Source organism: Convolutriloba macropyga, chromosome 14 (genome assembly GCF_964194025.1).
Source record: "Convolutriloba macropyga chromosome 14, txConMacr16.3, whole genome shotgun sequence".
Taxonomy (NCBI): Eukaryota; Metazoa; Xenacoelomorpha; order Acoela; family Convolutidae; genus Convolutriloba; species Convolutriloba macropyga.
This window is the reverse complement of record NC_134481.1, coordinates 901,604-916,579: the sequence shown is the minus strand read 5'-3', so window position 1 is coordinate 916,579 and position 14,976 is coordinate 901,604. Positions and strand designations below refer to the sequence as shown.

General features: G+C 34.8%; 1 protein-coding gene across 1 annotated transcript in view; it reads right to left on the bottom strand.

Moving 5' to 3' along the window:
- Nucleotides 1-300: 300 nt before the first annotated feature.
- LOC142353351 (serine/threonine-protein kinase 36-like) overlaps nucleotides 301-14,976 on the bottom strand; it is a 97,682-nt gene continuing 83,006 nt past the window's right edge. Inside the window, exons 24-29 of the mRNA XM_075405584.1 lie at nucleotides 9,859-10,084; nucleotides 9,177-9,367; nucleotides 6,005-6,134; nucleotides 4,132-4,204; nucleotides 1,499-1,595; nucleotides 301-822 (exon numbers count right to left, since the gene is read on the bottom strand). Of these exons, the coding sequence (XP_075261699.1) occupies nucleotides 469-822; nucleotides 1,499-1,595; nucleotides 4,132-4,204; nucleotides 6,005-6,134; nucleotides 9,177-9,367; nucleotides 9,859-10,084 (1,071 nt within the window). The 3' untranslated portion in view covers nucleotides 301-468. The remainder of the gene's footprint in view (nucleotides 823-1,498; nucleotides 1,596-4,131; nucleotides 4,205-6,004; nucleotides 6,135-9,176; nucleotides 9,368-9,858; nucleotides 10,085-14,976) is intronic.

Here is a 14,976-nt window from a genome sequence, read left to right as displayed (position 1 = left end):
AATAGCCGTTTGAGAGGCTGACGGTGGCTATTAATTTTTCACGAAATTTATACACAAGCTATGCGGTTTTTATGGATTTGAGCTCTTCAACTCTAAGGCTGACAGTATAGTTCAAATAATGGGAGTTTATATAGCAATTTGTTTCTAGTTTTAGAAGCCAGTGGCGTGTTGGAACTGTCTGTCTACACTGAGTTTCAGGTGAGCCCTCTCGTATATTTCTTCATATACACTACCTTCAATCATAATAGCAATCTAAACAAAAACTGTTTCTTTCTAAACAGTACATTGCTTTTCAAAACACAATGAGAACAAAAATGGATTACTATGTAACATATTTACACGATTTACATCAGAAAATACTATTTGAATAAACACGACGCAACAATTAACACAAAAAATCAGATGACACGAAATAAACCCACACTAGGGAAGTAAATTAAATCTTGCTCAATCTTGTTTCAAACTTAACTACGAACTGCCAAGAAGTCCTATGAGCACATTGCAATGGCTTGAAATCTGCACGGGTAGGGGTTTCGAAACAGAACCCGCAGACTGTGGTATCGTATGGCCTAAACTTGTGGCGATTTTGATAGCACTCGAACCCACAGAGGACAGAGGACGACTCGTGTCGATTCGAGCACTGCCGAGATTGCTCGGTTCTCGGGTGAAGGCACTTTGAATTCTGCTGGATATTGCTGCACTGTCTGTTTGTCTGTATGTGTTTAGAGATGCTTTAGATGCCAACCTAGATCGCTGTTTGTCAGACATAACTTCGTTTTGCAATTTTGTAAGTTTTGACACCAAGTCATTCTTCTTCATTTCCTGAAAGACAACGATCATATTGAGCTATATCAGGTTGAAAATTATATTAAACATAGTTGTTCAGACATTCGAAAACCACGGAAGCCAGGATAATAAATTTTAATGTGAACAGCAAATAATTTTTCCAATTACAGAAACATTTTAACATAACCGACTAAACGTCGGAAGAATTGCTCTTGAACGACTAGTAGGAGCTCTAATCAATTGCAGCCTGCTTCAGTCGGGGGCGGGGGGGCTAAATGGGATTAAGAAGTTCTAAAGTGGGCTTCAAATAACCACATTAGAGGTTAACATATACCACTATTAAGATTTAAAGTAAAAAATGACACCAGTTTCGGTGCAATTTTCATTTGACTTTTTGTATTAAATTGCCGCTAATTGAGTTTGGCTGCTTGAAATTGTGATTGAGAGAGAATTTTAGATCACGCGAAATGCAAAAAGTCAAGGGCGTAAAAGTCACTCGAAAAGTCAAAATTGTCAAGCGAAAATTTTGCATAAAAAAGACACACACGTTTACAATAATTGCTATGAACTACGTTCAAGAGCAATTAATTAAAATAACATTTTTAATTGTCAGTTTAACTCGGCTTCATTTATTGGTATTTGCAACACTTCCAAAAGAGAACTTATAACTTATTGCAGCCAAATAAAGTAGGTTGAGGCGATTAGATGCTACCTCTAGTAAAGCCGATTGTGATGCCATAATCCTCAAAGCTGTCAGGGCACTCTCTCGCACTCCGAGATTCGCATCTGATGTACCTGTCTCAATCAGTCTAAAATCAAACAAATATGAATTTAGCTTCGTATTATTGCACTTCGTCCAGCTGCTAACTAAAAATATATGCAAGTTTATAATCGTTTGGCGAATGAAAATGCCCCTGAACAGATCATCAAAAAACATAGCCGGCAGATTGCCGGAAAATAACCGCCGTTGACGCACATAGTGATTGAAACAGAAAAAGAAAAAAATTAATAGATAGAAATTGGCAGGATTTTTCTCAGCGTCGAAGTTTTCTTATTCGGTGTGCAACTTTTGTATATTCGGTCAGCTTCTCAAACTACACTTAATTCAACTTCGAAACTGAAGGCCATTAAGCATAATACTAACACCAGCTAACAACCGCCTTAATGAACTTTGATAAACTACTGCACTATGAGACTTAATGACCGGGCTTTATATGTTTATCCCGTTTCGTTTGATTTTGCTCGTGGACTTTGACTGTATTCACTACATTGCGTATTTACATGCGTGAGAGAATTTCAAAATCCATCCAGTTGAAACAGTGAGTGAGGTAAGTCAACCGTGAAAATTGTGACTTATGTAAAACGAAAAACGTGATCAAAAGGTGAAGCGTATCAAAAAATATATATAGCCGGAAGAATTCAAGAAACAACTCAAAGTCGTATCCCCAGAAAAAAAGCTAATATCTCCTTACAGATTGCATCAAACGCATGCAGAGAAAACAACAGACTTAAAACAAAGAACAGAATTTGCCAGAAAAAATTAACATGAAAAATTAGGAAAAATCAATTTATTTTTAATGCAGTACAAGTACACATACAAACGATAGCCCTTATTTCAAGCTCTCAAAACCAGTTATCCAACCACAAAATATCAGCCAAGCCTTAGTGAGCTCAAACACATCTCAATTTTTGAAAGAGAGAAAAATCAGAAATTCTGTAAAATGATTTATTCTTTTTCGTCAAATTGCATAGAAAGTGACAAATTTGTAGCAAAAGAACCTTGCATCCTTTGTAATAAACAGAGCCTGCAAGCGTGCGGCGTGAATTTATTTACCAATAAATTCAACAGAACGATGCAATGTGCCAAAAATCGCAAAAAGTATCAGCAAAATAGTTGAAAAACCTTCAAATTAATCAACCAAAAGACAAAAGAAGAAACAAAACACATTTCAAAGGCAAAACCGTTCAAAATCAGAAAGTAATCACCAAACAAACATTTTAAGCAAATTCTCATTTCCACAATGACTAATGAACTCAATTGTAAACAAAAACAAAAATCTAAGAAAGGTAAAATTGTTATTTTTGTACAACTGATAAAAGCACAGCTGATTTGAATTATAGGTGTCAGTAAAATGATAGACTGATAAAGGCAAGAATGCAGAGAATAAGGGCCCAAACAGACACATGAAAAAAACAAAAACACTAATTAAAAAATTTTTAAGAAATTTGAAGTAAAAAAAAAACAATTACATTTCCCTGACAGTGCACAAAAAGACTCTCCAGTAATTAAATCCAAAAAATAAAACAAAATCTGAAAAATTATACAAAATAACTGCTATAATCGGGCAAGCATGAGTACAATTCTATAAAACAAAATACCTCACGTTATAAAGAGGCATTCAAAGCATCAAATAAAAAAAAGTAATTTGCGATATGCACTGATTTTTGAAAAACAACTCCGCTTTGAAATTCGAAAATGGAGAAATTATATTAAAAAAGACGGTAACGAATTTAAAAATTGGGAAAAATATGCTCATTTAGAATTCAAAACGCATTATTACACTCAAAAACACTGTGGTTTCAATTTCAGAGGACACATTATTACAGCTTCTATTAAAAATTATTTCTACAAAAAACTAAATTACAGGCAAAAAAACTGGACCAAAAATGGTTATCTAAATGCGGCAATTTGTCAAAAAACACTTCTCACAGTCGAAAAGTCATTAACTGAACGAAGCACATGATCAAAAAACTTCTCTCGCTCAGAAAAAAATTAGTTCACACGGCAATTTTACTCTTTCGCGGTGAGGTCAAAGCACCGGCTGAACGAATGGTACTTCCGGTAAAAAAAAAAACCTGAAGAAAACCAATACTCCTCTTCGAGTCGTAAAAAGAAGAGCGCCTAAATAATAGCGGTTGAGAGGCTGACGGCGGCTATTAATAACCACCGTACGACTCATTGTTCTCTAAACACAAGTGAGGGGTGGACTTTGGTCGTACCCAGCTTGACCTAAGGGGGGCCAGTCGGACTGAATCAGGGGGGGGGGGGGGGTCCATTTCAGGAAATCATGCTTGATCAGCAGCTTCGCCGAACAAAACACTTACATTCTAAGTTGATATTATAGAATCAATAAGCCTTCAAAACATCAATTTGTGAACTTTTTCATTGGACTTGAATTGAGAGAGATTTAAAATATGTTAAAGACAGATAAAAGACAGATTTTAAATAAGACACCCTAGGAGCAACCCAAGATGGTATCACACGAAAAGACTGCTGCAAAACGTCATAGGTACGTAAAATTAGCCCAATTTCGGGCTTGTCTTGAAAAAATTATCAAAACTTACAGTGCAATTGCGTTGCTCCTCAGCATGTGATCTGCAAGTATCCCAGAATGACGACAGAGGTTACCCAGGGCAGCTGAAAAATAGCAACCACTTCAGGTGAAACTGATTAATAATTTAATTTCTTCGTAAATGATAGAAACATACCCGGCAGATTGCCGGAAAATAGCCGCCGTTGATTCCAATAAGCATGATTGGGATTGAACGAATAGAATATATTGAAAAAAAAAGATTTTTGTACAAAAATATTTTTTAAGTCCGATTTATGTTGATGGCATTTCGTAGTTGAACATACTTCTGTTTCTTAGAGAGAGGCTACAGGGGCTACTATCAACACCAATAAGCATTAGAGGTGGTAACTAAGACTTATAGGAACGACGTTCAAATAGCGGGCATCTAAATTTGGGCTTTATGGGTTTATCACGTTTCTATTTCTGACTTCAATTTTTTATACCGCCTCTGTTCATTTTGAATTGCTTTGATTAGCAACTGATGTTCAAATTCACTTTTAGCAGAATGAGAGAAGAGAGAAACTAGCCTAGAGAAGTCAAAAAGATTTCACGCAAAATGTCGAAAAAGCGGCAAAATGGTAAAGCGAAAAAAAGTTTGACGAAGTAAAAAAACATAGCAGGACAAGTCCTGACGTACAATTCAAAGAATTTTCATTGACTAAACAATAAACGACTTATAACGGACTATGAGTGAATTGGGAAAATCATTTCTAAAAAAAATCAGATAAAAAAAATTAAAAAAAAACAAAAAATCGGTGTCAAAATGCCGCATGTGAACAAAACACCACTAGCGAGAAATGAAAATTTGGTTCACACAAAAAACTAGGCCTAGAATGAGCTATTAATGGATTGGGAAAACCATTTAGAAAAAACCCGATCCAAAAAAATCGAAAAAACAGTAAAAATCAAAGTGAAATTGCCGCATGTGAACAAAAAACCACTAGCGAGAAAGCGAATTTTTGTTCACACACCATTTCCCACTCTACTTTAAAATTAAAGCGAAATTTCACGCCACAAAACCACTCGCTTTTTCGCTCCATTTCCTGTTTCGGCGTGACCAAAATCACTACTCCAATTCGACTTCAAAAATCATGAAAATGTGTGAACAGATCTTAAAAAAAAAAAAAAGACAGCGCCCCAATACAATTCAAATTCTTTGAATTGTAAAAAAAATACGAGCGCAATAATAGCCGGCTGAGAAGATGAGGGCGGCTATTAATAGTAAATAAAATATATTCTTATTGTTTTATGTATTTTAGAATTTGTACATTGCCATTTTGTTGACACTTTTAAAGTGTGTAACATTTTGGAATTCAATGTTTTCTTTTTTTTTCAGAATCCGATAGCAATGTAATTCTAAGATGTAATTCTCATTCCAGCAGACCACTTCAAAGATTACGAGGTTTGATTTTTTCCGGCTTCATGCATTTTAAAATGTCATCTCCAGCCGAATAATAGAAGTTTGTACAATCAAATCCAACTGAAAAATAGTTAAGATTTAACGATAATCATGAAGAAATTTCCTTGCAGTGGATTTGATCGATTTTTATTGTAATATCTACTGCCATAATATAGATGACATCAATTTTTGTCGATCTTTGATCAGAGTTACTTTTAAAGCGGCTTTTATTTGAGGTTTGATGTGCGGGGTATGAGGCTAATTTCTGATTTCTCAGCTCACATAGCTTGTGCAACAAAGGAAAAGATCGGATTCTGAATTCGCGTTTGATATTATTACCTTTAATCTGTGATTATGGAAATATAGGGTCGTAAATAGGCCACGATTTGAGACAAATTTTTCGTCTAATGCAAGGGTTGATTTTCGACGTTTTCTGAATATAGGTCGGATGATGTCTAAAAATTACCAGCAGCATTGGCGCGTGTTTTGGCAAATGTGTCTTTGAGAAGATTGACTAGATGAGGAATGGCATTCGAGATGAGTGAATAGAGCTCCTGTGTGTGGAAGACAGCATTCCCAGTCACATAAACTGCACTCTAAGCAACAAAATATTACAAAATGATTGACCCAAAGCAGAAATACCCACTACCATATTGCCTAAAAAGCAAACTGATTTACTGATTTCTTTACGTAGTCACGTTCAATAACACGATATAGTAGCACTTCAGAAAAAGTTTTTTTTTAATCTTCAAAAATGTAAATTTAAAGTTATAACCACAACAAGAACGTTTGGTTAAATATTTACATTTTCAAAATCGCCTCGTAAATATATGAATAGTTTGGTCTTTATACTTCAGTAGAAAAAATTCCTAAAGCCTCTTACTTGTCTATCTATTGGAACACGTTCATGCAGTTTGACCATTTCGCTGCTTAGTTTTTCCTTAAATTTGTTTTTAGTTTTCTCTTTTCGGATTTCAATTGGCAAATTATTCCACTTCCTAGAAAAATTTCTGATCAGTGACCTGTCACTCCATTTGGATTGGCACTTATTCTTTGGAAAAAACTGGACAGTTCTGCAGTTTCTGGTCAATTCGTACTTTTCAAGAATCCTGAAAGAGGAGTTTTTGGTTTCTCGAGTACTCTGTTTATATTGTGAGAGGAGGTGACCTATTCTGTTATGAGTAGTGACCTATTCTGTTATGACTCCCAAGTTACAGTGATTCTATGGCACGCCACTAAGTAAAATTGATCACGAGCGCTCTTGGGCGTAAAAAATTCCCGAAATAAATAAGGCAATCAAAACAATAGGGCAATTTTATGACAGCTGCCGAAACAATAGATCTATCGTGATACAACTGATTCAATTAGTTACAGAATCATTTCTATTACACCAGATTTAGCAAATCTGAAAAAATCTTGCAAACAAAAAACATAGTCGGCAGATTGCCGGAATAACTGCAAAAGAATAGACTTGCGTGCAGCATAATATAGATAGAAACAGATCAAAGTTGAAAGAAGTAATCGACGCCGCTCAAAAAAGCTATGAAAAAACATTCAGCGATAAATTTAAAAAGCTTGTTTAAATTCATTCCGCAGAAGCCTTTTTATACAAGACCTGTTTTAAACACATACTAGTTCCCTTGACCTTAAAATATACTGAACGGCAAAAGTTTTTAAGTTTCAAAGTCATTTTTATTCAGTGAGGCAAGTAACGTATGATCCAAATCTAAAAGTAAAACATAGACGGCGGATTGCCAGAAAACAGCCGCCGTTGACGCGCTTGATGTACATCGGGATTGAAACAGAAAAAGACAAAAGAGATAAATTGACCAAATTTTTTCAATTTTTTTTCAGTATCAAAAAATGTTCTAATTCGGCGTGGTTTCGGTTGGATTCTAAAACTATACTTAAATCAGCTTCTTAACTGAAAGCTAATAAGCTTAATGCCAATGTCAGCTAGCAAACACTCTAATGAACTTTGATAAGCTAATTCTCAATGACTTAATGGCCGGGCTTTATTGGTTTATCTCGTCTCTTGATTTTGCTCTTTTGACCTTAACTGTATTCACTACATTGCGTAATTCATTGAGTGAATGGATTTAAAAACCATTCAGTTGAAACAGTGAGTGAGGTAAGTCAGAAGTCAAACGTGAAAGTCGTGACTTATGTAAAACGAAAAACGTGATCAAAAGGTAAATCGAATTAAAAAAAAGGAGAGCGCCAACATAATAGCTATTTCAGAGGCTGACGGCGGCTATTAATAACTTAAGACGTTTGGCTGAAATTAATGAGTAATTTTGACCATTTCAGCTTTGCCGTGTGAACAAGTGGAAATAAAAATAAGTGTCAGACAATGAAACCAAAAAAGGGAGAAAATTCAAAAAACTTTTTAAAACAAAAAAACCAGACCAAGAATGGATTGGGAAAACAATTTAGAAAAATAATTTAATAAAACAAAAACAATTAATAAAGTTCAAGTTAAATAGTGGCATGTTAACAAAAAACCACCAGCGAAAAAGCAAACTTTTGTTCGAACACCTTTTCCTCACTCCACTTTAAAATTAGAGCGAAAAAAATTTACGCCGCAAAAGCACTTACTTTTCTCGCCACTTCCTGCTTCAGCGTCATCCAAATCCACTTCAAAAATTTGACTTCAAAGATTATGAAGACGTGTGAACAAATCTTAAACATAAACCGACAAATGTCGGAAGAATTGCTCTTGAACGACAGGCGAGGCAATTTAATTCAGGGGCTGTAGCCTAGATCAAATTATGGGTGCAAAAAATTTTTTCCTCCGCCGGGATTCGAACCACTGCCCTCCCGATCCACAGCCACAACTACTAACCACTGCGCTACAGAGCACATACCTCACTTATTCTGCAACCGAATTTATATTAGCTTTACTTCAGAGCAATAGAGATCACTCAAAAATGAAGAACGAAAGCGTGAAAAAGTCACTTGAGAAGTCAAAGAATGTTCTAGAAGAAAAGCGCAAAACTGTCAAGCGAAAAAATTGCATAAAAAAAGATACACACGTTTACTATAATTGCTATGAACTGCGTTCAAGAGCAATTAAAAAGACAGCACACCAATACTATCCACACATTTGGATCGTAAAAAGACAGAGCACCAATACAATCCAAATCTTCGAATTTTTAGAGAGCGCCTAACTAAAAGTCGTCGAGAGGCTGACGGCGGCTATTAATAATATTTTGCACTTAAAACCAGGAATCTGACTTTCGTTGAGTCGGAGACACAAAAATCAGTTGCAGGCGAAAACCAACATACAAGTAAAAGAGTGCCTAAATTGAGAGCATGCCGTTTTCAAAATACCTGATGTCTCAAAACAATCGCACATAATTCTCCAAAGATAGCTTCAAAAAAGACGCAACAAGGCTAGCTATGATATCTGATGTCGAGGAAATTTAGGTTCACGAAAACCTTTAGGTTCACGAAAAGTAGTCGATCATGGATAACCGAAACAAAGACTTCTAAATGCTCCTCTCAAATTAATTTTACAAGTTAAAATTTTTCAGGGCTTAGATTTCATTCACCAAATGACACTTCATAGCATTTTCAGAAGACTTGACCGCATTGCTGACACTACATAAGGTGAAATTAAAGTCAACTTCGCTCACTTTTCGGACGTTGGAGTCCTCGTTTTGTAGACATCTAAGGATACTATCAACTAGAGATGGGTGTCTCTTGAGCACCAGGGAGAAATCGCTCCTATGTTTCATCAAGTTGCCCAATAGTGCACAGGCACGGGAGGCTAATACCACATTCAATTGATCACGTAACATCAGTTCTTTCAGAACACTGAAGTCACCTGAAAAAAATGACATCAGTTCAGTCGAAGAAGGAAGACTGCTTTCCGGGTCAAAAGAAAATACAAATTGATGCAATTACTCGGCTGTGTAAATGCTCATTTTGAAATATTAGGTCATGCTTTAAAAAAAACGCTTAATGTTTTCAGACCAGAAAATACATCTCGATACGTCAAAGCAGCGTCTACCAGACTAACAATTTTTGACAGTCACGCCAGCAGAGCATACTTTATTAAAGACAAAGTCGCCGTATTTTATAAACTTAAATTACATCCGACCAGCTTTTGGGGAGGGCGGGATTACAATAGATATGTCAAAAAGATTTAAAAATTGTCAAAAGGGAGGATAAAAACAACACGTTCAATTTGAGTTTTTTGACAAATTTAGAAACTTCATATTAAAAATCAAAAACACAGTGGTACAAAACCAACAACTATTGGACTTGAATATTTTCTACAGCTGAAAGTTACAATGCTGAAATAATGGCACTAACCGTTTTCTCCTTGGATTATTTTTGTTGTAAATTCAACATGTGTGTGGGATGAAGATCTCGTAATATGGGCCAGAATAGCCAGAACGTCTGCTGATATCTGCTCCCTACTTGACACCAGAGCTCCTTTTACTCCTCCAGTCGGATCGGACGGTTCTTCACCATCATTTGACTCTAACGAACTGTCAATCAAACAAGCCGCCAAGCTAGTTTGAAGAAATGTTTGAAGCTAAAACAATGTTTAACATAGCCGTCAGATTGCCCGCAAACAGCCACTGTTGACCCGCTTGACGCACATCGAGATTTAAACAGAAAAAGAAAACAAGTCATGAAATACAATCCAAAGAAATGATTAAAAAACTTAGAACTAAAGTACCTGACCAGTAGATCAATTGAACAATGCCAGCCAAAAAAAAAACAATTTCAAAAGTCGAGAAGATAAAATAATCAAACAAACGAAACAAAACTTAACCATTGCAGCAATTCTTGAAGCTTTTAACCTGAAGGCTAAGTCTGATCCATCAAAATATACCCATAAACCCAAGTTCAAGACTGTAACTTAACTTACTTTAGGTTTATTGGTCAATAGACAGAAAATCTTGAGAAATGTAATAAGTACTTTAAAAGAAAGTTTCTTAATTTCGCAAAATTAAAATGCTCAAAAAACATTTTTTTGTCACTGGAATCTGTCCAATAATCCATCTGCAAGACCTAAAAAGTTTCATCGCCCCGCAAAAATAACAAAACTTAGAAAATGACCAATTGAAAAAGAAACAATTGCAAATAAATTTTAACTAAATGTTGCTAAAAATTGTGATATTAATTTCTTTACAACCATTTCAATGTTTCAAAACTCTATCCAGTTATCCAATTCCATGCCTTAAAAAGTTTCATTGGAAGAGATCGATAAACTAGGAACATGACAAAAAATTTCAAAAAATGAAAAAAACTATCAAAATGTTGCAAAAATGCGTGGTATTAAAAAGTTAAAACCCTTCCATTTCACTTAGCAACTATGCAGTAACATACTATCAAGTCCTAAAGGAAGTTGTCTTGCCGCTGAGCAAAAAACTGAACAAAAGACAAATATCTAAAAAACTGAAAAAATTACAAGAATTAGTTTCAATTTTCGTTTTTATGTTTTTTATACCGAAACATATGGCTCATAAAATTGCCAGAAAACAATTTTGTCCAGACGTCAATTCAAAACTGATCAATAAAAAAACTCGAAAAATGCCGAAACACGTGAAAAATTGTTTTGAGCTCAAAAACTCCTAAGAATGACCTTTTAACCTTGAATTAAAGCATTCCCAAGAGCTGCACCACCCTAAGCACTTGATGGGACTATTAAGGCCGGCTTTAGGCCTCAACTGATGCCTAATGCCCACTGGCCTTTACATGTTTATCCCGTTTTGAAAGATCATGAAAAATCTTTGAGAGCATCTTACAAACATAGCAGGACAAGTCCTGAAATAGAATCCAGAGAAATGAATGAGAAAGTTGAAATTAGTGCATCTAATCAGTTTATCAAATGGCAGCTAAAAAGGCAAACAGTCCCAAAATTGGAGGAACTAAAACAAACCAAACAAAATAAAATCATTGCTATAACTCTTGAACTTTTACCTTAAAGGTCAATTTTCATCCACTTAAAATCGACGTTTAACCCACGCACAGGCATTGAATCAATTGCGCACTAAAGATGGAAAAACTGAAAAATATTAAAATTAAATACTAATATGAAGAAAACCAAAAACGACAAAAGACTCACGAATCTGTCTAGTAACCCAACAGCAAGACTTTTAGAAAACTATTTGGCCCTTCAACATCGATAAATTCAGAAAATGGCATATATTTCCAAAAAATTAAAAGAATTCATATTGAATATCAATCTTCAGATAATTGAATTCATATAATTAAAAGAATTCAAATTTAATATCAACATCTTTGCTAAAATTGATAATATCAACATCTTGAGAACCTCCAGAGAGAGCTGGGAATATTTTCCATGAGACTCGACCCTACAACTTCTAAACTTTGTTAATAAAATCAAATAGAAAAAAAACTAAGTGCAATTCAAAAGAAAATTTCCACTTTTCGCAGTGAAAAAAATGTTCAAAGCCATTTTTTATCACTGGAGTTCTGTCATGTAACCCATCTGCAGGACTTAAAAAGTTTCCTTGGCCAGTAAGGAGCGACAAAAAATAAAAAATTTTAAAAACAATTGGAAATTTTAACAAAGTCTTATTGATATCTTTAGCATCATTCCATTGAGACTATCCAATATCCCTATTTCAAGCCTTGAATAGCTTCACTGACTCATAAAGATCCATAAACTAGGAACATAATTTTTGCAAAAATTGAAATCATAGACGGCAGATTGCCGGAAAATAGCGCCGTTGAAGCAATTGATGCACATCAGGATTAAAACAGAAAAAGAAAAGGAGATAAATCGACCGAAATTTATTCTATTTTTTCTCAGTGTCAAAAAGTGCTCTAATTCGGCGTGCAGTTCCAATTGGACTCTAAAACTACTCTTAATTCAGCCACTAAATTGAAAGCAAATCAGCTTAATACCAATGTCACCTAGCAAACACTAATGAATTTTGAAAAATTTATTCTCAATGACTTAATGACCGGGCTTTATCCCGTCTCTTTTAATTTCCCTCTTTTGACCTCGACTGTATTCAATCTTGCGTAATTCATTGAGTGAATAGATTTAAAAACCATGCAGTTGAAACAGTGAGGTAAGTCGGATGTCAAACGTGAAAGTGGTGACTTATGTAAAACGTGATCAAAAGGTGAAGCAAATTCAAAAAAAGGAGAACGCCTAAATAATAGCCGTTTGGGAAGAAAAGCTGACGGCGGCTATTAAAAATTTATATTTTATTAAAAAATAGCCAAAAATTGCGTCATTAAAATATTGATAACCAATCCATTACATCTAGAAACTGTTCAACAGATTATTATCAAACCTCGGAGAGGTCCCTTGGCCCCTGTTGCCGGAAGACATCCAAAACAGATTTAAAAAATAATAAAAAAACATGAAAATGCGGAAATTCGCGATATTAAAATCTTGAAATACATTCAATTACATCTAGATGTAACTATGCAGTTACCTATTATCAAACCCTAGAGGACGTTCCTGGCCTCTTGAAGCTGGAGAAATCTGAAAAATTAAAAAAAATCAAAAACTTAAAAAAATTTCACATGTGGAGGCCCGCAAAAGCGTTACGAGAAAATCACTAGGAGGCCCGCAAAAGCGTTACGAGAAAATCATTTAAAAGAATAGAAGTATACAAAAATTCAGATTGTTTTGTACCACACGTACTGGAACCCATGCACCTCGTTGAAAAGCCATAGGTAACGATTTGTTTGGTTTGGGTAATTTATCCCCAAATTCAGCCATCTTTGTTCAAAAACTTTTTCGGCTTTGCTATATTGCATATTTAAGGAGAGACTAGACGTGCACAGATAACGAACATATACATGGTGGCCCGCCGCAACGCATAAACCGCGTTTGTCTGCATGTTTAAGGAGCGCTAAAAGTTGCGAACATGGGGAACTAAAACATGCAAGAGAAAAAAATAAACGAAAGAAGATAAAGCAGAGAGCGGCTAATAGGAGAAAATAGAGAGAAAGGAAACGTAGAAAAAATATAGAAAAAGGTAAAATAAACATATGAAAGGACGAAAAAAGAAAAAGACAAGAAAGAGAAAAGAAAGGGAGATGAGAGAGAGAAAAGAATGAAAAAAGACACGTCAGAGAGAAACGAAAGAGCGAAACAAAAGAGAAAAGAGAAAGACATAAAAAAGAGAAAACTAAGGAAGAAGGAAATCAGAAGAGAAAAAAGCCAAAAAGAAACAGAAAAAAAGCAAGTGAAAGAGCAAAGAAAGGCAGGGAAAAGCAAGAATGAAAAAAAAGAAAAAGACAGAATCAAGGAAAACGACAGAGAAACAAATGAAAGAGAAGACAAAAGAGAGAAAAAAGAAACGAAAAAACAAAGCAAAAGAGAAGAAAGAAAGAAGATGGAAAGATTAGTGAAAGAGAAAAACTTGAGACACCGGGGACAGAAAACAAGAGATAAAAGAGACAAAAGTAAAAATAGGAAACAAGACAGAAGTAAGCAAGAAAAGCGAGAGAAAAGATATAAAGAGTAAAAAAAAGAATGAAAAAAGCTTAGAAAAGAAAAGAAAAAGTCAAGACGAGGAAAACAAAGCGGAATGAGAAAAAAAAAGTAAGAGAGAAACAAAAAAAGCAAAAGAAAGACGAAAGGAAAACAGATAAGAGGGAGAAAAGCAAGAGAGAAATCGAGAGAAACAGAGAGAAACCAAACTGATGAGAAAAGACCAAAACAAAAGAAAACACAAAACAGACAAATGCATTGAAAAAAGAAACGAAAAGGAAAGCGAGGGAAGAATTAAATTGACAGAAAAGAAAGAGAGAAAAGCAACAGCGTAGCGAAAGAGAAAAAACTTGAGACAGAAAAAAGCCAGAGGAGAGAAAGATTAAAAAAATAGAAAACAAGCAGAGAGAGAAATAAACTTGAAAATGAGAGAAAAAAGACGGAAAAAGAAAGGATAGAAATAAACGAGAACAGAAATAAACGAAAGAGGAAAGAGAGAAAAGCAAAGACAAGAGAGAGAGAGAGAGGAAAAAAGAAAGAAACAAAAGAGAAAAGGAAGGCAGAAAAACAGCAAAAAAGAGGGAAAAGAAAGGGCGAAAAAAATACACACACAAAAGACAGAAACGGAAGAAAAAAACACAGAAGAGAGCAGAGAAAAGCAAAAAGAAGAGAAAAAAAGAGAGAAAGAAAAAGAGAAAAAAGATAGGAAAAAAAGAAACGAAAAAAAATTGAGAAAAGAAACGAAACAGAGAAAAGAAAGAAAGAGAGAAAAGAAGGTTAAGAAGCAGTGAAAAAAACAGAAAAGATAGGAACAAAAGAGAAAACAAAGGCAGAAGAAGGAACATAAAAGACAGTGAAAAACAAAGAGAAAAGAGGGGGAAAGAAAAAGCAGAAGGGGGAAAGAAAAACTATAGAAGGGAAAAAACAATAAACGAATGAAGCAGAGAAAAGGTCAGAAAATAAAGAGAAAGGAAACAAAAAGAAAAGAAATGAAGCAA